At 51.3% G+C, this 24,780-nt stretch overlaps 1 protein-coding gene across 1 annotated transcript; it reads left to right on the top strand.

Moving 5' to 3' along the window:
• Positions 1–1,912: 1,912 nt before the first annotated feature.
• Positions 1,913–24,760, top strand: DAXX (death domain associated protein). The gene is made up of 6 exons (XM_075580951.1): positions 1,913–2,059; positions 12,827–13,620; positions 13,753–14,581; positions 14,699–14,883; positions 16,116–16,308; positions 22,519–24,760. The coding sequence occupies exons 2-6, from the start codon at positions 12,913–12,915 to the stop codon at positions 24,735–24,737; spliced, it is 4,134 nt and encodes a 1,377-aa protein (XP_075437066.1). The 5' UTR covers positions 1,913–2,059; positions 12,827–12,912; the 3' UTR covers positions 24,738–24,760.
• Positions 24,761–24,780: the final 20 nt, after the last annotated feature.

Genomic DNA, 24,780 nt, shown 5'->3' with positions numbered 1-24,780 from the left:
AACCAGCCTCCTCCCCCTTTCACCTCACACAGACTCCTCCCCTTTACCTGAACACAACCCCCCCCTTCCCTCACATGCTCCTCCCCTTCCCCTCACAGCCTCCTCCCCCTTTCCCCTCACACAGGCTCCTCCCCCTTTCCACACACACAGGCTCCTCCCCTTTCCCCTCACACAGACTCCTCCCCCTTTCCCCTCACACAGGCTCCTCCCCTTTCCCCTCACACAGACTCCTTCCCTTTCCCTGCACACCGGCTCCTCCCCCTTTCCACACACACAGGCTCCTCCCCCTTTCCCCTCACACAGGCTCCTCCCCCTTTCCCCTCAACCAGCCTCCTCCCCCTTTCCCCACACACAGGCTCCTCCCCCTTTCCCCACACACAGGCTCCTCCCCCTTTCCCCTCAACCAGCCTCCTCCCCCTTTCCCCACACATAGGCTCCTCCCCCTTTCCCCTCACACAGGCTCCTCCCCTTTCCCCTCACACAGACTCCTCCCCCTTTCCCTGCACACCGGCTCCTCCCCCTCTCCCCACACACAGGCTCCTCCCCCTTTCCCCACACACAGGCTCCTCCCCCTTTCCCCTCAACCAGCCTCCTCTCCCTTTCACCTCACACAGACTCCTCCCCTTTCCCCGCACACAGGCTCCTCCCACTTTCCCCCACACACAGACTCCTCCCCTTTCCCCGCACACAGACTCCTCCCCCTTTCCCAGCACACAGACTCCTCCCCCTTTCCCCGCACACAGGCTCCTCCCCCTTTCCCAGCACACAGGCTCCTCCCCCTTTCCCATCACACAGGCCCCTCCCCCTTTCCCATCACTCTAGGCTCCTCCCCCTTTCCCCCCACACAGGCCCGTCCCCTTTCCCCTCACATAGGCTCCTCCCCTTTCCCCACACACAGGCTCCTCCCCCTTTCCCCCACACAGGCTCCTCCCCCTTTCCCCTCACACAGACTCCTCCCCTTTCCCCCTCACACAGGCTCCTCCCCTTTTCCCCTCACACAGGCTCCTCCCCCTTTCCCTACACACAGCACTCTAGGCTCCTCCCCTTTCCCCTCACACAGGCTCCTCCCCTTTCCCCACACACAGGCTCTTCCCCTTTCCCCCACACAGGCTCCTCCCCCTTTCCCCTCACACAGACTCCTCCCCTTTTCCCCTCACACAGACTCCTCCCCCTTTTCCGCATACACAGGCTCCTCCCCCTTTCCACACACACAGCACTCTAGGCTCCTCCCCTTTCCACCACACAGGCTCCTCCCCCTTTCCGCTCACACAGACTCCTCCCCCTTTTCCCCATACACAGGCTCCTCCCCCTTTCCACACACACACACAGCACTCTAGGCTCCTCCCCTTTCCCCTCACAGGCTCCTCCCCCTTTCCACGCACACAGACTCCTCCCTCTTTCCCCTCACACAGACTCCTCGCCCTTTCCCCGCACACAGGCGCCTCCCCCTTTCCCGGCACTCTAGGCTCCTCCTCCTTTCCCTCACACCGGCTCCTCCCCTTTCTCATCACTCTAGGCTCCTCCCCCTTTCCCCGCACACAGGCTCCTCCCCCATTCCCCTCACACAGGCTCCTCCCCCTTTCCCCTCACACAGGCTCCTCCCCCTTTCACCGCACCCAGGCTCCTCCCCCTTTCCCCTCATACCGGCTCCTCCCCCTTTCCCCTCACACAGGCTCCTCCCCATTTCCCGGCACTCTAGACTCCTCCCCCTTTACCTCACACCGGCTCCTCCCCTTTTCACCGCACACAGGCTCCTCCCCCTTTACAGGCACACTAGACTCCTCCCCCTTTACCTCACACCGGCTCCTCCCCCTTTACCTCACACAGGCTCCTCCCCCTTTACCTCACACAGGCTCCTCCCCCTCTACCTCACACAGGCTCCTCCCCCTTTACCTCACACAGGTTCCTCCCCCTTCCCCTGCACTCACGACGGGACCGCGCGCTGTGACCCCCCTCCCGGAACAGGAAGTGACGTCACTAGACTAGCCTGACGGAACCGGAACCGGAGGAGTGCTGTTGGTGACGGAGCGCGAGGAAGCGAGAGGCGATATATAGAGCGGTAATGTGTATCTGTCCCGTGTATACCGCTCTGCCCCCCCCACCACTCACCCTGTTCATACCGCTCTGTTCCCCCAACTCACCCTGTATATACCGCTCTGTCCCCCCCACTCACCCTGTATATACCGCTCTGTCCCCCCATTTACCCTGTATATTCCGCACTTGTTCCCCCACTCACCCTGTACAGTATATACCCCCTGTCCCCCACTCACACTGTGTATATACCCCCTCTGTGTCCCCCCACTCACCCTGTATATACTGCTCTGTCCCCCCCAAACCCTGTATATACTGCTCTGTCCCCCCCACACCCAGTATATACTGCTCTGTCCCCCCCCACACCCTGTATATACCGCTCTGTCCCCCCACACCCTGTATATACTGCTCTGTCCCCCCCACACCCTGTATATACTGCTCTGTCCCCCCCACACCCTGTATATACTGCTCTGTCCCCCCCAAACCCTGTATATACTGCTCAGTCCCCCCACACCCTGTATATACTGCTGTGTCCCCCCCATACCCTGTATATACTGCTTTCCCCCCCCCCACCCCCTGTATATACTGCTGTCCCCCCCACACCCTGTATATACTGCTGTCCCCCCACACCCTGTATATATTGCTGTGTCCCCCCCACACCCTGTATATATTGCTGTGTCCCCCCCACACCCTGTATATATTGCTGTGTCCCCCCCACACCCTGTATATATTGCTGTGTCACCCCACACCCTGTATATACTGCTGTCCCCCCACACCCTGTATATACTGCTGTCCCCCCCACCCTGTATATACTGCTGTGTCCCCCCCACACCCTGTATATACTGCTGTCCCCCCCACACCCTGTATATACTGCTGTCCCCCCCACACCCTGTATATACTGCTGTCCCCCCCACACCCTGTATATATTGCTGTGTCCCCCCACACCCTGTATATAATGCTGTCCCCCCCACACCCTGTATATACTGCTCTGTCCCCCCCACACCCTGTATATACTGCTGTCCCCCCACACCCTGTATATACTGCTGTCCCCCCCACACCCTGTCTATACTGCTGTCCCCCCCACACCCTGTATATACTGCTGTCCCCCTCACACCCTGTATATACTGCTGTCCCCCCCACACCCTATATATACTGCTTTCCACCCCACATCCTGTATATACTGCTCTGTCCCCCCCCCACACCCTGTATATACTGCTTTCCCCCACACCCTCTATATACTGCTGTCCCCCCCATACCCTGTATATACTACTGTCTCCCCCACACCCTGTATATACTGCTGTCCCCCCCACACCCTGTATATACTGCTGTCCCCCCCACACCCTGTATATACTGCTGTCCCCCCCCACACCCTGTATATACTGCTGTCCCCCCCCCACACCCTGTATATACTGCTGTCCCCCCCCCACACCCTGTATATACTGCTGTCCCCCCCCCACACCCTGTATATACTGCTGTCCCCCCCACACCCTGTATATACTGCTGTCCCCCCCACACCCTGTATATACTGCTGTCCCCCCCACACCCTGTATATACTGCTGTGTCCCCCCCACACCCTGTATATACTGCTGTGTCCCCCCCACACCCTGTATATACTGCTGTGTCCCCCCACACCCTGTATATACTGCTGTCCCCTCCACACCCTGTATATACTGCTGTGTGTCCCCCACACCCTGTATATACTGCTGTGTGTCCCCCACACCCTGTATATACTGCTGTGTCCCCCACACCCTGTATATACTGCTGTGTCCCCCCCACACCCTGTATATACTGCTGTGTCCCCCCCACACCCTGTATATACTGCTGTGTCCCCCCCACACCCTGTATATACTGCTGTGTCCCCCCCACACCCTGTATATACTGCTGTGTCCCCCCCACACCCTGTATATACTGCTGTCCCCCCCCACACCCTGTATATACTGCAGTCCCCCCCACACCCTGTATATACTGCTGTCCCCCCCACACCCTGTATATACTGCTGTGTCCCCCACACCCTGTATATACTGCTGTCCCCACACCCTGTATATACTGCTGTGTCCCCCCCACTTATCCTGTATATATTGCTGTGTCCCCCCACTCACCCTGTATATACTGCTGTGTCCCCGCCACACCCTGTATATACTGCTCTGTCCCCCCCACACCCTGTATATACTGCTCTGTCCCCCCCACACCCTGTATATACTGCTGTCCCCCCCACACCCTGTATATACTGCTGTCCCCCCACACCCTGTATATACTGCTGTCCCCCCACACCCTGTATATACTGCTGTCCCCCCCACACCCTGTATATACTGCTGTCCCCCCCACACCCTGTATATACTGCTGTGCCCCCCCCCCACCCTGTATATACTGCTGTGTCCCCCCCACACCCTGTATATACTGCTGTGTCCCCCCCACACCCTGTATATACTGCTGTGTCCCCCCCACACCCTGTATATACTGCTGTGTCCCCCCCACACCCTGTATATACTGCTGTGTCCCCCCCACACCCTGTATATACTGCTGTGTCCCCCCCACACCCTGTATATACTGCTGTGTCCCCCCCACACCCTGTATATACTGCTGTGTCCCCCCCACACCCTGTATATACTGCTGTCCCCCCCACACCCTGTATATACTGCTGTGTCCCCCCCACACCCTGTATATACTGCTGTGTCCCCCCCACACCCTGTATATACTGCTGTGTCCCCCCCACACCCTGTATATACTGCTGTGTGTCCCCCACACCCTGTATATACTGCTGTGTGTCCCCCACACCCTGTATATATCGCTCTGTCCCCACCACTCACCCTGTATATACCGCTCTGTCCCCACCACTCACCCTGTATATACCGCTCTGTCCTCACCACTCACCCTGTATATACCGCTCTGTCCCCCCACTCACCCTGTATATACCGCTCTGTCCCCACCACTCACCCTGTATATACCGCTCTGTCCCCACCACTCACCCTGTATATACCGCTCTGTCCCCACCACTCACCCTGTATATACCGCGCTGTCCCCACCACTCACCCTGTATATACCGCGCTGTCCCCACCACTCACCCTGTATATACCGCGCTCTGTCCCCCCCACACCCTGTATATACCGCGCCCTGTCACCCCCCACACCCTGTATATACCGCGCTCTGTCACCCCCCACACCCTGTATATACCGCGCTCTGTCACCCCCCACAACATGTATATACCGCGCTCTGTCACCCCCCACAACATGTATATACCGCGCTCTGTCACCCCCCACACCCTGTATATACCGCGCTCTGTCCCCCCATTCACCCTGTTTATATCCCCTGTGTCCCTCCCACACTCTGTACATACCCCCTGGGTCCCCACGCACCCTGTGTATATACCCTTGTGTCCCCACGCACCCTGTATATACACCCCGTGTCCCCACGCACCCTTTATATACCCCATGTGACCCATATGCCCTGTGTACCCATGTACCCCGTATATACCTATAAACTGCACTGTGTACCTACATACCCTGTATACATTCATATACCACACTATACACTGATATACCCTTTATATAGAACCTACCACACATTGTATCTATTTATCCTGTATATACACCACTCTATGCACCTATATACCCATTATATGCCACGCCATACCCTGCATATATCACACTATTTACCTATTTACAATGTACATACAGCACTGTTTATCTATATACCACGTAAGAACCTATATACATATATACCGTACTAGTAACACTGTATATAGTACACTATATACCCTGTACACATCTATATACTCGGCATATACAACACTATACCTCGGATATATATGTACCTCGGTGACACCTAGTTATAAACCCACTCTCGTGCCTATATGTACCCGAGTGATAGTTGTAAACTCGCTCTCAGGTCTATATGTACCTGTATGACACCTAGTTATAAACTCACTCTTGTGTCTATATGTACCCGTGTGATACCTAGTGATAAACTCGCTCTCGTGTCTATATGTACCTGTGACACCTATTTATAAACTCGCTATCGGGTCTATATGTACCCGTGTTATAGTTATAAACTCGCTCTCAGGTCTATATGTACCTTTATGACACCTAGTTATAAACTCGTTCTCGGGTCTATATGTACCCGTGTGATACCTAGTGATAAACTCGCTCTCGTGTCTATATGTACCTGTGTGACACCTAGTTATAAACTCGCTCTCGTGTCTATATGTACCTGTGTGACACCTAGTTATAAACTCGCTATCGGGTCTATATGTACCCGTGTTATAGTTATAAACTCGCTCTCAGGTCTATATGTACCTTTATGACACCTAGTTATAAACTCGTTCTCGGGTCTATATGTACCCGTGTGATACCTAGTGATAAACTCGCTCTCGTGTCTATATGTACCTGTGTGACACCTAGTTATAAACTCGCTCTCGTGTCTATATGTGCCTGTGTGACACCTAGTTATAAACTCGCTCTCGTGTCTATATGTACCTGTATGACACCTAGGTATAAACTCGCTCTCGTGTCTATATGTACATGTGTGACACCTAGTTATAAACTCGTTCTCAGGTCTATATGTACCTGTGTGACACCTAGTTATAAACTCGCTCTCAGGTCTATATGTACCTGTGTGACACCTAGTTATAAAATCGCTCTCGGGTCTATATGTACCTGTGACACCAAGTTATAAAATCGCTCTCATGTCTATATGTACCCGTGTGATACCTAGTGATAAACTCGCTCTCGTGTCTATATGTACCTGTGCGACACCTAGTTATAAACTCGCTCTCTTGCTCTATGTACCTGTATGACACCTAGTTATAAACTCGCTCTCGTGTCTATATGTACCTGTGTGACACCTAGTTATAAACTCGCTCTCGTGTCTATATGTACCTGTGTGACACCTAGTTATAAACTCGCTCTCGGGTCTATATGTACCTGTGTGACACCTAGTTATAAACTCGCTCTCATGTCTATATGTACCCGTGTTATAGTAATAAACTCGCTCTCATGTCTATGTACCTGTATGACACCTCGTTATGAACTCACTCTCGTGTCTATATGTACCTGTGTGACACCTAGTTATAAACTCGCTCTCAGGTCTATATGTACCAGTGTGACACCTAGTTATAAAATCGCTCTCGGGTCTATGTACCTGTGTGATACATCCCCACGCACCCTGTGTATATACCCTTCTGTGTTCCTACGCACCCTGTATTTACACCTTGTGTCCCCACGCACCCTGTATATACCCCGTGTGACCCATATGCCCTGTATACCCATGTACCCCGTATATACCTATAAACTACACTATGTACCTACATACCCTGTATACATTCATATACCACACTATACACTGATATACCCTTTATATACAGCCTACCACACATTGGACCTATTTATCCTGTATATACACCACTCTATACACCTATATACCCATTATATTCCACGCCATACCCTGCATATATCACACTATATACCTATTTACAATGTACATACAGCACTGTTTATATACATACATACCCTACATATACCATACTAGTAACACTGTATATAGTATACTATATACCCTGTACACATCTATATACTCGGCATATACAACACTGTACCTCGGATATATATGTACCTCGGTGACACCTAGTTATAAATCGTTCTCAGGTCTATATGTACCTCAGTTACACCTAGTTATAAACTCGCTCTCGTGTCTATATGTACCCGTGTGATAGTTATAAATTCGCTCTCAGGTCTATATGTACCTGTGTGACACCTAGTTATAAACTCGTTCTAGGGTCTATATGTACCTGTGTGACACCTAGTTATAAACTCGATCTCGTGCCTATATGTACCTGTATGACACCTAGTTATAAACTCGCTCTCGTGTCTATATGTACCTGTATGACACCGAGGTATAAACTCGCTCTCATGTCTATATGTACCTGTGTGACACCTAGTTAGAAACTCGCTCTCGTGTCTATATGTACATGTGTGACACCTAGTTATAAACTCGTTCTCAGGTCTATATGTACCTGTGTGACACCTAGTTATAAACTCGCACTCAGGTCTATATGTACCTGTGTGACACCTAGTTATAAACTCGCTCTCTGGTCTATATGTACCCTTGTGATAAATGGTTATAAACTCGCTCTCGGTTCTATATGTACCTGTGTGACACCTAGTTATAAACTCGCTCTCATGTCTATATGTACCCGTGTTATAGTTATAAACTCGCTCTCATGTCTATATGTTACCTTTATGACACCTCATTATGAACTCGCTCTCCTGTCTATATGTACCTGTGGGACACCTAGTTATAAACGTGCTCTCGTGTCTATATGTACCCTTGTGATACATAGTTATAAACTCGTTCTCAGGTCTATATGTACCTGTGTGACACGTAGTTATAAACTCGTTCTAGGGTCTATATGTACCCGTGTGGTACCTAGTTATAAACTCGCTCTCGTGTCTATATGTACCCGTGTTATAGTTATAAACTCTCTCTCAGGTCTATATGTACCTGTGTGACACCTAGTGATAAACTCGCTCTCGTGTCTATATGTACCTGTGTGACACCTAGTTATAAACTTGTTCTCAGGTCTATATGTACATGTGTGACACCTAATTATAAACTGGTTCTCAGGTCTATATGTACCTGTGTGACACCTAGTTATAAACTCGCTCTCGTGCCTATATGTACCTGTATGACACCTAGTTATAAACTCGCTCTCGTGTCTATATGTACCTGTATGACACCTAGGTATAAACTCGCTCTCGTGTCTATATGTACCTGTGTGACACCTAGTTATAAACTCGCTCTCAGGTCTATATGTACCTGTGTGACACCTAGTTATAAAATTGCTCTCAGGTCTATATGTACCTGTGTGACACCTAGTTATAAACTCGCTCTCTGGTCTATATGTACCCTTGTGATAAATGGTTATAAACTCGCTCTCGGGTCCTTATGTACCTGTGTGACACCTAGTTATAAACTCGCTCTCATGTCTATACGTACCTGTATGATACCTCATTATGAACTCGCTCTCGTGTCTATATGTACCTGTGTGACACCTAGTTATAAACGCGCTCTCGTGTCTATATGTACCCTTGTTATACATAGTTATAAACTCGTTCTCAGGTCTATATGTACCTGTGTGACACCTAGTTATAAACTCGTTCTAGGGTCTATATGTACCCGTGTGGTACCTAGTTATAAACTCGCTCTCGTGTCTATATGTACCTGTGTTATAGTTATAAACTCGCTCTCAGGTCTATATGTACCTGTGTGACACCTAGTGATAAACTCGCTCTCGTGTCTATATGTACCTGTGTGACACCTAGTTATAAACTCGTTCTCAGGTCTATATGTACCTGTGTGACACCTAGTTATAAACTCGCTCTCAGGTCTATATGTACTTGTGTGACACCTAGTTATAAACTCGCTCTCGGGTCTATATGTACCCTTGTGATAAATGGTTATAAACTCGCTCTCGGGTCCTTATGTACCTGTGTGACACCTAGTTATAAACTCGCTCTCATGTCTATACGTACCTGTATGATACCTCATTATGAACTCGCTCTCGTGTCTATATGTACCTGTGTGACACCTAGTTATAAACGCGCTCTCGTGTCTATATGTACCCTTGTGATACATAGTTATAAACTCGTTCTCAGGTCTATATGTACCTGTGTGACACCTAGTTATAAACTCGTTCTAGGGTCTATATGTACCCGTGTGGTACCTAGTTATAAACTCGCTCTCGTGTCTATATGTACCTGTGTTATAGTTATAAACTCGCTCTCAGGTCTATATGTACCTGTGTGACACCTAGTTATAAACTCGTTCTCAGGTCTATATGTACCTGTGTGACACCTAGTTATAAACTCGCTCTCAGGTCTATATGTACCTGTGTGACACCTAGTTATAAAATTGCTCTCAGGTCTATATGTACCTGTGTGACACCTAGTTATAAAATTGCTCTCAGGTCTATATGTACCTGTGACACCTTGTTATAAACTCGCTCTCTGGTCTATATGTACTCGTGTTATGGTTATAAACTCTCTCTCATGTCTATATGTACCTGTATGACACCTCATTATGAACTCGCTCTCGTTTCTATATGTACCGGTGTGACACCTAGTTATAAACGCGCTCTCGTGTCTATATGTACCCTTGTGATACATAGTTATAAACTCGTTCTCAGGTCTATATGTACCTGTGTGACACCTAGTTATAAAATCGCTCTCGGGTGTATATGTACCTGTGTGATACATCCCCACGCACCCTGTGTATATACCCTTCTGTGTCCCTACGCACCCTGTATTTACACCTCGTGTCCCCACGCACCCTGTGTATACCCCGTGTGACCCATATGCCCTGTATACCCATGTACCCCGTAAATACCTATAAACTGCACTGTGTACCTACATACCCTATATACATTCAAATACCACACTATACACTGATATACCCTTTATATACAGCCTACCACACATTGGACCTATTTATCCTGTATATACACCACTCTATGCACCTATATACCCATTATATTCCACGCCATACCCTGCATATATCACACTATGTACCTATTTACAATGTACATACAGCACTGTTTATCTATATACATATATACCCTACATATACCATACTAGTAACAATGTATATAGTATACTATATACCCTGTACACATCTATATACTCGGCATATACAACACTATACCTCAGATATATATGTACCTCGGTGACACCTAGTTATAAATCGTTCTCAGGTCTATATGTACCTCAGTTACACCTAGTTATAAACTCGCTCTCGTGTCTATATGTACCCTTGTGATAGTTATAAACTCGCTCTCAGGTCTATATGTACCTGTATGACACCTAGTTATGAACTCGCTTTTGAGTCTATATGTACCTGTGTGACACCTAGTTATAAACGCGCTCTCGTGTCTATATGTACCTGTGTGACACCTAGTTATAAACTCGCTTTCGAGTCTATATGTACATGTGTGACACCTAGTTAGAAACTCGCTCTCGTGTCTATATGTACCTTTGTGACACCTAGTTATAAACTCGCTCTCTGGTCTATATGTACCCTTGTGATAAATGATTATAAACTCGCTCTCGGTTCTATATGTACCTGTGTGACACCTAGTTATAAACTCGCTCTCATTTCTATATGTACCCGTGTTATAGTTATAAACTCACTCTCATGTCTATATGTTACCTGTATGACACCTCATTATGAACTCGCTCTCGTGTCTATATGTACCTGTGTGACACCTAGTTATAAACGCGCTCTCGTGTCTATATGTACCCTTGTGATACATAGTTATAAACTCGTTCTCAGGTCTTTATGTACCTGTGAGACACCTAGTTATAAACTCGTTCTAGGGTCTATATGTACCCGTGTGGTACCTAGTTATAAACTCGCTCGTGTCTATATGTACCCGTGTTATAGTTATAAACTCGCTCTCAGGTCTATATGTACCTGTGTGACACCTAGTGATAAACTCGCTCTCGTGTCTATATGTACCTGTGTGACACCTAGTTATAAACTTGTTCTCAGGTCTATATGTACCTGTGTGACACCTAATTATAAACTGGTTCTCAGGTCTATATGTACCTGTGTGACACCTAGTTATAAACTCGCTCTCGTGCCTATATTTACCTGTATGACACCTAGTTATAAACTCGCTCTCGTGTCTATATGTACCTGTATGACACCTAGGTATAAACTCGCTCTCGTGTCTATATGTACCTGTGTGACACCTAGTTATAAACTCGCTCTCAGGTCTATATGTACGTGTGACACCTAGTTATAAAATTGCTCTCAGGTCTATATGTACCTGTGACACCTAGTTATAAACTCGCTCTCCTGTCTATATGTACCTATGTGACACCTAGTTATAAACTCGCTCTCGTGTCTATATGTACCCTTGTGATACATAGTTATAAACTTGCTCTCAGCTCTATATGTACCTGTGTGACACCTAGTTATAAACTCGCTCTCGTGTCTATATGTACCCGTGTGATACCTAGTTATATACTCACTCTCGCTCTTGGGTCTATATGTGCCTGGCTGATACCTAGTTATAAACTCGCTCTCCTGTCTATATGTACCTATGTGACACCTAGTTATAAACTCGCTCTCAGGTCTATATGTACCTGTATGACACCTAGTTATAAACTCGCTCTCGTGTCTATATGTACCCGTGTTATAGTTATAAACTAGCTCTCAGGACTATATGTACCTGTATGACACCTAGTTATTAACTCGCTCTCGTGTCTATACGTACCTGTATGACACCTAGTTATAAACTCGCTCTCAGCTCTATATGTACCAATGTGATACCTAGTTATATACTCACTCTCAGGTCTATATGTACCTGTGTGATACGTAGTTATAAACTCCTTCTCGGGTCTATATGTACCTGTGTGACAACTGGTTATAAACTTGCTCTTGGGCCTTTATGTGCCTGGCTGATACCTAGTTATAAACTCAGGTTTATATGTACCTTTGTACACCTAGTTATAAACTTGCATGCTGGTCTATATGTACCTGTTTGACACCTAGTTATAAATTCGCAGGTGGGTCTATATGTAACTGACACCTCAGTAGACATGCTCTCTCTGGTCTATATGTTCCCGCGTGACACCTCATCATATACTCGCGCTCAGGTCTATATGTACCTTTGTAACACCTAGTTATTAACTTGCATGCTGGTCTATATGTGCCTCTCTGTATGATACCGTGTTATATACACACAGCGCGTGTTCATATATACCTCGGTCTCACCCCACGTCTCTATCTTTTGTGATAGGTAAGCTCTGGTTTTCGGGGGGCCCCGTCCTGCAATGCTTACCCACCTGTTTCTTGGTCCGTGAGTTCCTGCCCCTTGGGCGTCAGATGGCACATATGGATGACATCATAATCCTAGATGACGACGATGAGGAAGAGGAGGTGCGAACCACAGTGGCCAGAACCTCTCTGCAAAAGCACCCATGGGCCAGAACCCCCCTGCAAAAGCACCCATGGGCCAGAACCCAACTGCAAAACTCCCCGGTGGCCAGAACCCAACTGCAAAACTCCCCGGCGTCCAGAACCCAACTGCAAAAGAACCCGGCGGCCAGAACCCAACTGCAAAAGACCCCGGCGGCCAGAACCCCGCTGCAGAAGTATCCGGCAGCCAGAACTCCACTGCAAAAGTTCTCAGTGACCAGAACTTCCATGCGAGCGCCCCCGGCAGCCAGAACCCCCATGCAAGAGCCCCCAATGACCAGATCCCCCCAGCAAGAGCCCCCAACAGCCAGATCCCCCAAGCAAGAGCCCCCAACGGCTAGATCCCCTCAGCAAGAGCCCCCAACGGCTAGATCCCCTCAGCAAGAGCCCCCAACGGCTAGATCCCCTCAGCAAGAGCCCCCAACGGCTAGATCCCCTCAGCAAGAGCCCCCAACGGCTAGATCCCCTCAGCAAGAGCCCCCAACGGCTAGATCCCCCCAGCAGGTGGCCAAACTTCAGCAGCCCCCACCACTGGCCAAAGGGAGGAAGGGAGGAGGAGAGAGCCAGGGTAGGGTAGTCTCATTGAGTGCAGAGAACACCAGGCTGTTTGAGGAGGTGAGAGCGCTCTACCATGATCTGTCTCCAGTGTGTCTTTCCTCCCCTCTGTCTCCCCCTGCCCTCTTCGCTGTTGCTCCCCGCCCACTTCGCCGTGGTCTCTCACACTCTCCTTCTCTCTCCCCCACTCAGTTTGTGGATTTCTGCTCCCGCCTTACCGTGGAGCACCCGGAGGTCATCTCCTTCCTGCGGGGGCGCCTGTCCAAGTCCAGCCCGTCTTTCCTGTGCTCGACCGAGTACCGCAACATCCTGGGCCGCTGCCTGACCCGGGTGCAGGGCAAGCCCTCCAAGGTCTACGTCTACATCAACGAGCTGTGCACCTCGCTGAAGGCCAACTCCCAGAAACGCAAGCTCTCCCTCCAGCCGTCCTCCCACCCCCCTACCAACGCCCAGGAGAGGGGTGGGGAGGAGGACAAAGAGGAGGAGGAGGAGGATGAAGAGAGAGAAGAGGAGGAGCCAGTGAGGAAAACTGGATCCAAGCGACAGATTCGGTACCTGGAGAACCTTCTCCGCATCTACGCGCGGGAGATCCAGAGGCTGCAGGAGAAGGAGCTGAGCCTGGAGGAGCTGACGGACGAGGACTCCGCGTACATACAGGAGGCCCGGCTGAAGCGCAAGCTCCTGCGCATCTTCCAGAAGCTGTGCCAGCTCAAAGACTGCCCAAGCCTGACCGGGCGGGTGATAGAGCAGAGGATACCCTACCGAGGCACTCGTTATCCGGAGGTCAACCGCCGGCTGGAGAAGTTCATCAACGGGAGCCGGGACGGGTTCCCCGACTACGGGGACGTGCTGCGGGTGATCCAGAAGGCCAGCGAGCGGCACAGCCTGGGACTGGAGCGCAAGCAGATGCAAGGGATGGCGCAAGATGCCTTCCGGGAGCTGGGGAACCGGCTACAGGAAAGGAGGCACCTGGACATGGTGTATAATTTCGGCTGCCACCTGACAGACGGGTACAAGCCGGGTGAGTGATGGTCTCTATGATCAGTAGTGGGGGGAGGGGGTGCATTGATGCATTAGGATAACGGGGGGCTGCTGTACAGATCCCGGTGTGATACCTTCTCCCCCCGCCCCCCCCCAGGTAACGACCCAGCTAACCAGAGCTCTTCGTTATCGCGGAACCTGCGGGAGAACCGCAACACGGCAGTGGCTCATCTCGATGATGTCATCAGGAAGTACGCAACGCTGCAGGACGAGGGGGAGGAGGAGGACAGGATGAAAAAGAAGAAGGACCGGGAGATACCCAGCAGCTCCAAGAAGGGACAGGTACTCCGAATATATAGCCAGGTATATACAGGCCCGGCCCTCTAACACCTGGGGACTCGTAGCCAGGTATATACAGGCTCGGCCCTCTCACACCTGGGGACTCGTAGCCAGGTATATACAGGCGCGGCCTTCTAACACCTGGGGACTCGTAGCCAGGTATATACAGGCCCGGCCCTCTAACACCTGGGGACTCGTAGCCAGGTATATACAGGCCCGGCCCTCTAACACCTGGGGACTCGTAGCCAGGTATATACAGGCCCGGCCCTCTAACACCTGGGGACTCGTAGCCAGGTATATACAAGCCCGGCCCTCTAACACCTGGGGACTCGTAGCCAGGTATATACAGGCCCGGCCCTCTAACACCTGGGGTTACTCGTAGCCATGTATACTTGGGCCGCCCCTCTACCACCTGGGGACTCGTAGCCAGGTATATACAAGCCCGGCCCTCTAACACCTGGGGTTACTCGTAGCTAGGTATATACAAGCCCGGCCCTCTAACACCTGGGGACTCGTAGCCAGGTATATACAGGCCCGGCCCTCTAACACCTGGAGCCTCGTAGCCAGGTATATACAGGCCCGGCCCTCTAACACCTGGGGACTCATAGCCAGGTATATACAGCCCGGCCCTCTAACACCTGGGGACTCGTAGCCAGGTATATACAGGCCCGGCCCTCTAACACCTGGGGACTCGTAGCCAGGTATATACAGCCCGGCCCTCTAACACCAGGGGACTCGTAGCCAGGTATATACAGCCTGGCCCTCTAACACCTGGGGACTCGTAGCCAGGTATATACAGGCCCGGCCCTCTAACACCTGGGGTTACTCGTAGCCAGGTATACTTGGGCCGCCCCTCTGCCACCTGGGGACTCGTAGCCAGGTATATACAAGCCCGGCCCTCTAACACCTGGGGACTCGTAGCCAGGTATATACAGTCTGGCCCTCTAACACCTGGGGACTCGTAGCCAGGTATATACAGGCCCGGCCCTCTAACACCTGGGGACTCGTAGCCAGGTATATACAGGCCCGTCCCTCTAACACCTGGGGACTCGTAGCCAGCTATATACAGGCCCGGCCCTCTAACACCTGGGGTTACTCGTAACCAGGTATACTTGGGCCGCCCCTTACCAGTGGGACGTCTGGTCCCAGAAGCCCCGTGGGACGCTTGGTATTATGTCGCTGCTTCCAGGTGGAGGCACGGATACATTAAACACGGAGCACTTCTCCCCCCACAGGCCTCCCCATCCGGAAGTAGAGAGACCCCGGCCTCCCCGGCAGCCCAGGAGACCGAGGAAGAGTCGTCGTCGGAAGAGGAGGAGGAGGAGGATGAATCAGAGACGGACATTGAGGAGGAGCTGAAGCAGTGTCAACAAATATCTGATGGAGAGGAGGAGGAGGAGGAGGAGGAGGAGGAGGAGGACAGGGGAGGTAAGAGAGGGAGGAAATAGGAGGGATCAGACTGACATTTAGGGGATGGTAGGGAGGTGGAGGGGGGATCAGACGGAGGAGGAGGGGGGATCAGACGGAGGAGGAGGGGGGATCAGACGGAGGAGGAGGGGGGATCAGACGGAGGAGGAGGGGGGATCAGACGGAGGAGGAGGGGGGATCAGACGGAGGAGGAGGGGGGATCAGACGGAGGAGGAGGGGGGATCAGACGGAGGAGGAGGGGGGATCAGACGGAGGAGGAGGGGGGATCAGACGGAGGAGGAGGGGGGATCAGACGGAGGAGGAGGGGGGATCAGACGGAGGAGGAGGGGGGATCAGACGGAGGAGGAGGGGGGATCAGACGGAGGAGGAGGGGGGATCAGACGGAGGAGGAGGGGGGATCAGACGGAGGAGGAGGGGGGATCAGACGGAGGAGGAGGGGGGATCAGACGGAGGAGGAGGGGGGATCAGACGGAGGAGGAGGGGGGATCAGACGGAGGAGGAGGGGGGATCAGACGGACATTGAGGGGATGGTAGGGAGGCGGAGGGATTAGAGTGACGGTGAAGGAGAGATCAGACTTGGGTTAGATTCTTCTAGGGCAGGGTTTCCAACCTTTTTTTGGTTAAGGAACCCTACGTGAAATTATGAAGAACCCCAACCCTCTCTAATAGCGCGTCCGAGATCAGATGCATTGTAAGGAACCCCAACCCTCTCTAATAGCGCGTCTGAGATCAGATGCATTGTAAGGAACCCCAACCCTCTCTAATAGCGCGTCCGAGATCAGATGCATTGTAAGGAACCCCAACCCTCTCTAATAGCGCGTCTGAGATCAGATGCATTGTAAGGAACCCCAACCCTCTCTAATAGCGCGTCTGAGATCAGATGCATTGTAAGGAACCCCAACCCTCTCTAATAGCACGTCTGAGATCAGATGCATTGTAAGGAACCCCAACCCTCTCTAATAGCGCGTCTGAGATCACATGCATTGTAAGGAACCCCAACCCTCTCTAATAGCGCGTCCGGGATCAGATGCATTGTAAGGAACCCCAACCCTCTCTAATAGCGCGTCAGATCAGATGCATTGTAAGGAACCCCAACCCTCTCTAATAGCGCGTCTGAGATCAGATGCATTGTAAGGAACCCCAACCCTCTCTAATAGCGCTTCTGAGATCAGATGCACTGTAAGGAACCCCAACCCTCTCTAATAGCGCGTCTGAGATCAGATGCATTGTAAGGAACCCCGACCCTCTCTAATAGCGCGTCTGAGATCAGATGCATTGTAAGGAACCCCGACCCTCTCTAATAGCGCGTCTGAGATCAGATGCATTGTAAGGAACCCCGACCCTCTCTAATAGCGCGTCTGAGATCACATGCATTGTAAGGAACCCCAACCCTCTCTAATAGCGCGTCTGAGATCACATGCATTGTAAGGAACCCCAACCCTCTCTAATAGCGCTTCTGAGATCAGATGCATTGTAAGGAACCCCAACCCTCTCTAATAGCGCGTCTGAGATCAGATGCATTGTAAGGAACCCCAACCCTCTCTAATAGCGTGTCTGAGATCAGATGCATTGTAAGGAACCCCAACCCTCTCTAATAGCGCTTCTGAGATCAGATGCATTGTAAGGAACCCCAACCCTCTCTAATAGCGCGTCCGAGATCAGATGCATTGTAAGGAACCCCAACCCTCTCTAATAGCGCGTCTGAGATCAGATGCATTGTAAGGAACCCCAACCCTCTCTAATAGCGCGTCCGGGATCACATGCATTGTAAGGAACCCCAACCCTCTCTAATAGCGCGTCTGAGATCAGATGCATTGTAAGGAACCCCAACCCTCTCTAATAGCGCGTCTGAGATCAGATACATTGTAAGGAACCCCAACCCTCTCTAATATCTTATCTGAGATCAGATGCATTGTAAGGAACCCCAACCCTCTCTAATAGCGCGTCTGAGATCAGATGCATTGTAAGGAACCCCAACCCTCTCTAATAGCGCTTCTGAGATCAGATGCATTGTAAGGAACCGCAACCCTCTCTAATAGCGCGTCTGAGATCAGATGCATTGTAAGGAACCCCAACCCTCTCTAATAGCGCGTCTGAGATCACATGCATTGTAAGGAACCGCAACCCTCTCTAATAGCGCGTCTGAGATCAGATGCATTGTAAGGAACCCCAACCCTCTCTAATAGCGTGTCTGAGATCAGATGCATTGTAAGGAACCCCAACCCTCTCTAATAGCGCGTCTGAGATCACATGCATTGTAAGGAACCCCAACCCTCTCTAATAGCGCGTCTGAGATCACATGCATTGTAAGGAACCCCAACCCTCTCTAATAGCGCGTCCGGGATCAGATGCATTGTAAGGAACCCCAACCCTCTCTAATAGCGCGTCAGATCAGATGCATTGTAAGGAACCCCAACCCTCTCTAATAGCGCGTCTGAGATCAGATGCATTGTAAGGAACCCCAACCCTCTCTAATAGCGCTTCTGAGATCAGATGCATTGTAAGGAACCCCAACCCTCTCTAATAGCGCGTCTGAGATCAGATGCATTGTAAGGAACCCCGACCCTCTCTAATAGCGCGTCTGAGATCAGATGCATTGTAAGGAACCCCAACCCTCTCTAATAGCGCGTCTGAGATCAGATGCATTGTAAGGAACCCCAACCCTCTCTAATAGCGCGTCTGAGATCACATGCATTGTAAGGAACCCCAACCCTCTCTAATAGCGCTTCTGAGATCAGATGCATTGTAAGGAACCCCAACCCTCTCTAATAGCGCGTCTGAGATCAGATGCATTGTAAGGAACCCCAACCCTCTCTAATAGCGTGTCTGAGATCAGATGCATTGTAAGGAACCCCAACCCTCTCTAATAGCGCTTCTGAGATCAGATGCATTGTAAGGAACCCCAACCCTCTCTAATAGCGCGTCCGAGATCAGATGCATTGTAAGGAACCCCAACCCTCTCTAATAGCGCGTCTGAGATCAGATGCATTGTAAGGAACCCCAACCCTCTCTAATAGCGCGTCCGGGATCACATGCATTGTAAGGAACCCCAACCCTCTCTAATAGCGCGTCTGAGATCAGATGCATTGTAAGGAACCCCAACCCTCTCTAATAGCGCGTCTGAGATCAGATACATTGTAAGGAACCCCAACCCTCTCTAATAGCGCGTCTGAGATCAGATGCATTGTAAGGAACCCCAACCCTCTCTAATAGCGCTTCTGAGATCAGATGCATTGTAAGGAACCGCAACCCTCTCTAATAGCGCGTCTGAGATCAGATGCATTGTAAGGAACCCCAACCCTCTCTAATAGCGTGTCTGAGATCAGATGCATTGTAAGGAACCCCAACCCTCTCTAATAGCGCGTCTGAGATCAGATACATTGTAAGGAACCCCAACCCTCTCTAATAGCGCGTCTGAGATCAGATGCATTGTAAGGAACCCCAACCCTCTCTAATAGCGCTTCTGAGATCAGATGCATTGTAAGGAACCGCAACCCTCTCTAATAGCGCGTCTGAGATCAGATGCATTGTAAGGAACCCCAACCCCCTCTAATAGCGCGTCTGAGATCACATGCATTGTAAGGAACCCCAACCCTCTCTAATAGCGCGTCTGAGATCAGATGCATTGTAAGGAACCCCGACCCTCTCTAATAGCGCGTCTGAGATCAGATGCATTGTAAGGAACCGCAACCCTCTCTAATAGCGCGTCTGAGATCAGATGCATTGTAAGGAACCCCAACCCCCTCTAATAGCGCGTCTGAGATCAGATGCATTGTAAGGAACCCCAACCCTCTCTAATAGCGCGTCTGAGATCACATGCATTGTAAGGAAACCCAACCCTCTCTAATAGCACGTCCGGGATCAGATGCATTGTAAGGAACCCCAACCCTCTCTAATAGCGCGTCTGAGATCACATGCATTGTAAGGAACCCCAACCCTCTCTAATAGCACGTCTGAGATCAGATGCATTGTAAGGAACCCCAACCCTCTCTAATAGCGCGTCTGAGATCAGATGCATTGTAAGGAATCCCAACCCTCTCTAATAGCGCGTCTGAGATCACATGCATTGTAAGGAACCGCAACCCTCTCTAATAGCGTGTCTGAGATCAGATGCATTGTAAGGAACCCCAACCCTCTCTAATAGCGCGTCTGAGATCAGATGCATTGTAAGGAACCGCAACCCTCTCTAATAGCGTGTCTGAGATCAGATGCATTGTAAGGAACCCCAACCCTCTCTAATAGCGCGTCTGAGATCAGATGCATTGTAAGGAAACCCAACCCTCTCTAATAGCGCGTCTGAGATCACATGCATTGTAAGGAACCCCAACCCTCTCTAATAGCACGTCTGAGATCAGATGCATTGTAAGGAACCCCAACCCTCTCTAATAGCGTGTCCGAGATCAGATGCATTGTAAGGAACCCCGACCCTCTCTATTAGCGCGTCTGAGATCAGATGCATTGTAAGGAACCCCGACCCTCTCTAATAGCGCGTCTGAGATCAGATGCATTGTAAGGAACCGCAACCCTCTCTAATAGCGCGTCTGAGATCAGATGCATTGTAAGGAACCCCAACCCCCTCTAATAGCGCGTCTGAGATCAGATGCATTGTAAGGAACCCCAACCCTCTCTAATAGCGCGTCTGAGATCACCTGCATTGTAAGGAAACCCAACCCTCTCTAATAGCACGTCCGGGATCAGATGCATTGTAAGGAACCCCAACCCTCTCTAATAGCGCGTCTGAGATCACATGCATTGTAAGGAACCCCAACCCTCTCTAATAGCACGTCTGAGATCAGATGCATTGTAAGGAACCCCAACCCTCTCTAATAGCGCGTCTGAGATCAGATGCATTGTAAGGAATCCCAACCCTCTCTAATAGCGCGTCTGAGATCACATGCATTGTAAGGAACCGCAACCCTCTCTAATAGCGTGTCTGAGATCAGATGCATTGTAAGGAACCCCAACCCTCTCTAATAGCGCGTCTGAGATCAGATGCATTGTAAGGATCCCCAACCCTCTCTAATAGCACGTCTGAGATCAGATGCATTGTAAGGAACCCCAACCCTCTCTAATAGCACGTCTGAGATCAGATGCATTGTAAGGAACCCCAACCCTCTCTAATAGCGCGTCTGAGATCAGATGCATTGTAAGGAAACCCAACCCTCTCTAATAGCGCGTCTGAGATCAGATGCATTGTAAGGAAACCCAACCCTCTCTAATAGCGCGTCTGAGATCACATGCATTGTAAGGAACCCCAACCCTCTCTAATAGCACGTCTGAGATCAGATGCATTGTAAGGAACCCCAACCCTCTCTAATAGCGTGTCCGAGATCAGATGCATTGTAAGGAACCCCGACCCTCTCTATTAGCGCGTCTGAGATCAGATGCATTGTAAGGAACCCCGACCCTCTCTAATAGCACGTCTGAGATCAGATGCATTGTAAGGAACCGCAACCCTCTCTAATAGCGTGTCTGAGATCAGATGCATTGTAAGGAACCCCAACCCTCTCTAATAGCGCGTCTGAGATCAGATGCATTGTAAGGAAACCCAACCCTCTCTAATAGCACGTCTGAGATCAGATGCATTGTAAGGAACCCCAACCCTCTCTAATAGCGCGTCTGAGATCAGATGCATTGTAAGGAACCGCAACCCTTTTCTAATAGCGTGTCTGAGATCAGATGCATTGTAAGGAACCCCAACCCTCTCTAATAGCGCGTCTGAGATCAGATGCATTGTAAGGAAACCCAACCCTCTCTAATAGCGCGTCTGAGATCACATGCATTGTAAGGAACCCCAACCCTCTCTAATAGCACGTCTGAGATCAGATGCATTGTAAGGAACCCCAACCCTCTCTAATAGCGTGTCCGAGATCAGATGCATTGTAAGGAACCCCGACCCTCTCTATTAGCGCGTCTGAGATCAGATGCATTGTAAGGAACCCCGACCCTCTCTATTAGCGCGTCTGAGATCAGATGCATTGTAAATTCTTCTGTATTTGGTACAATTTTAAAATGACCTGACAAATGGCCGGTAACCCTTTAGGGGACGCCGGGGACACACGGGTTCCTAGGAACCCTGTTTGAAAAACACTGTTCTAGAATCATGAATGTCGCCAGCCCTCCCTCCCCCCACCTCAAACACTTTAATAACAGTGTCTCTTCTCCCCCTCCCCCCCCCCCCCCCTCTCCTTTCCCTCTTTCCTACTCCAGACGAACTTCCCTCCCCCCACGGTAACGAGGGAGACCAGAGAATAGAGATCCCAGCTGAGCCTCGGCCCTGCTCCTCGGGGGAGGAGGGGGAGAGGCGGGAGGAAGGGGAGAGGCGGGAGGAAGGGGAGGAGCCCATGGAGCAGGGGACTCCCCTGCCACTCACACCTGTGCCGGATGGCGAGGGTACCCCGACCACAACCTTGGAGCTGGAGGTGGAGCTGCTCCCCGTGGATTCTCCGTCCCGGCCCCTGACGCCGTGCCCCGCGTCTCAGGAGCTGCCCCCCGTCTCCGTCCCGCCCCTCGGGGGGACAGCAGGGGAGGAGGGTGCCGGAGGAGAGCCGCCTGGGGGAGCGTTGCAAGAGGACACCGAGAGGCAGCGCGTGGGGAGCAGCTCTGAGGGGGGCCACGCGGAAGTGCCACGTGTGGGGGGTAACTGCGAGGACACCCAGGAGGGAGCAGAGTGGAGCACCACGGGAGGGGACATGGAGGGAGCAGGGGTGCCACACGTGGGGAGCAGCGTGGGAGGGGACACGCAGGAGGATGTGGAGGGGCTGCACGTGGGGAGAGACTCGCAGGCTGGCGTGGGGAGCAGCGGCAGGGAGGACAGTCTGGCTGGAGTGGAGGAGCCACACGTGGAAAGCAGTTTGACAGATGACATGCCGATTGAAACCGATTCATCGCACGTGGGGAGCAGTGGAGAGAGTTCCCCGCGTGCAAACGTGGAGGTGCCACATGTGGGGAGTACTGGAGAGAGTAACATACATGCATACATGGAGGTGCCACATGTGGGGAGTAGTGGAGAGAGTAACATACATGCAGACATGGAGGTGCCACATGTGGGGAGTAGTGGAGAGAGTAACACATTTGTGGACAATGAGACGCTACATGTAGGGAGCAGCGCAGAGAGTAACATACTTGTAGATACTGAGGCGCCACGTGTGGGTAGCAGCAGAGAAAGTAACATGCTTGTAGATACTGAGGCGCCACGTGTGGGTAGCAGCAGAGAAAGTAACATGCTTGTAGATACTGTGGCTCCACGTGTGGGTAGCAGCGGAGAAAGTAACATGCTTGTAGATACTGAGTCGCCACGTGTGGGTAGCAGCGGAGAAAGTAACATGCTTGTAGATACTGAGGCGCCACGTGTGGGTAGCAGCAGAGAAAGTAACATGCTTGTAGATACGGAGGTGCCACGTGTGGGTAGCAGTGGAGACAGTAACATGCTTGTAGATACGGAGGCGCCACGTGTGGGTAGCAGCAGAGAAAGTAACATGCTTGTAGATACGGAGGTGCCACGTGTGGGTAGCAGCGGAGAAAGTAACATGCGTGTAGATACAGAGGCGCCACGTGTGGGTAGCAGCAGAGAAAGTAACATGCTTGTAGATACGGAGGCGACACGTGTGGGTAGCAGCGGAGAAAGTAACATGCGTGTAGATACGGAGGCGCCACGTGTGGGTAGCAGCGGAGAGTGTAACCAACTTGTAGACACGGATGCACCAGGTGTCGGGAGCAGCGGAGAGAGTAACCCACTTGTAAACATGGGGGTGCAACACGTGGGAAGCAGCGTGGAAGGTGACACACAAGACGACACTGGTTCATCACAACCGAGGAGCAATGGGGAGAGTAACACGCATGCAGACACTGAGGCGTCTCTCGTGGCGAGCAGTGGTGAGAGTAACACGCATGCAGACACTGAGGCGTCTCTCGTGGCGAGCAGTGGTGAGAGTAACACGCATGCAGACACTGAGGCGTCTCTCGTGGCGAGCAGTGGTGAGAGTAACACGCATGCAGACACTGAGGCGTCTCTCGTGGCGAGCAGTGGTGAGAGTAACACGCATGCAGACACTGAGGCGTCTCTCGTGGCGAGCAGTGGTGAGAGTAACACGCATGCTGACACTGAGGCGTCTCTCGTGGCGAGCAGTGGTGAGAGTAACAAATATATGAGCATAGGAGAGTCACATGGGGCGAACAGCAGCAATGGAATTGTGCATGTTAGCACAGACAGGGTGTGCATGGGGAGCAGCGCAGATGGGGCCAAGAGGGGCCACGCAGAGTCCACGGAGAGAGAACAGACCATGGATGCCAGCACCCTACATGGGAAGAGGAAACGGAGCCCCTCCCAGATCCCGCTGGAGAATGGGGGCCGAGCGTTTAATGGGAGCGTGTGCGACGTAGACCGAGGGGAGGAGATAAACAGCAAAAGAGTGAGGAGAGACTGGTAAGAGGGGCAGAGGGAGCGGTGTCTGCATGGGGGAGATGAGGGCG

This window comes from Ascaphus truei (genome assembly GCF_040206685.1).
Source record: "Ascaphus truei isolate aAscTru1 chromosome 20 unlocalized genomic scaffold, aAscTru1.hap1 SUPER_20_unloc_3, whole genome shotgun sequence".
Classification (NCBI taxonomy): Eukaryota; Metazoa; Chordata; class Amphibia; order Anura; family Ascaphidae; genus Ascaphus; species Ascaphus truei.
The sequence above is the reverse complement of the archived record's forward strand: the minus strand, read 5'-3'. Positions and strand labels throughout refer to the sequence as shown.

Excerpts from the sequence above, each read along its gene's own strand:
- DAXX (XM_075580951.1), top strand. The coding sequence starts at position 12,913 with ATGGCACATATGGATGACATCATAATCCTAGATGACGACGATGAGGAA. Across the intron at positions 14,582-14,698 it reads GACAGACGGGTACAAGCCGG|GTAACGACCCAGCTAACCAG; the intron begins GTGAGTGATGGT and ends GCCCCCCCCCAG. Across the intron at positions 16,309-22,518 it reads GGAGGAGGAGGACAGGGGAG|ACGAACTTCCCTCCCCCCAC; the intron begins GTAAGAGAGGGA and ends TTCCTACTCCAG.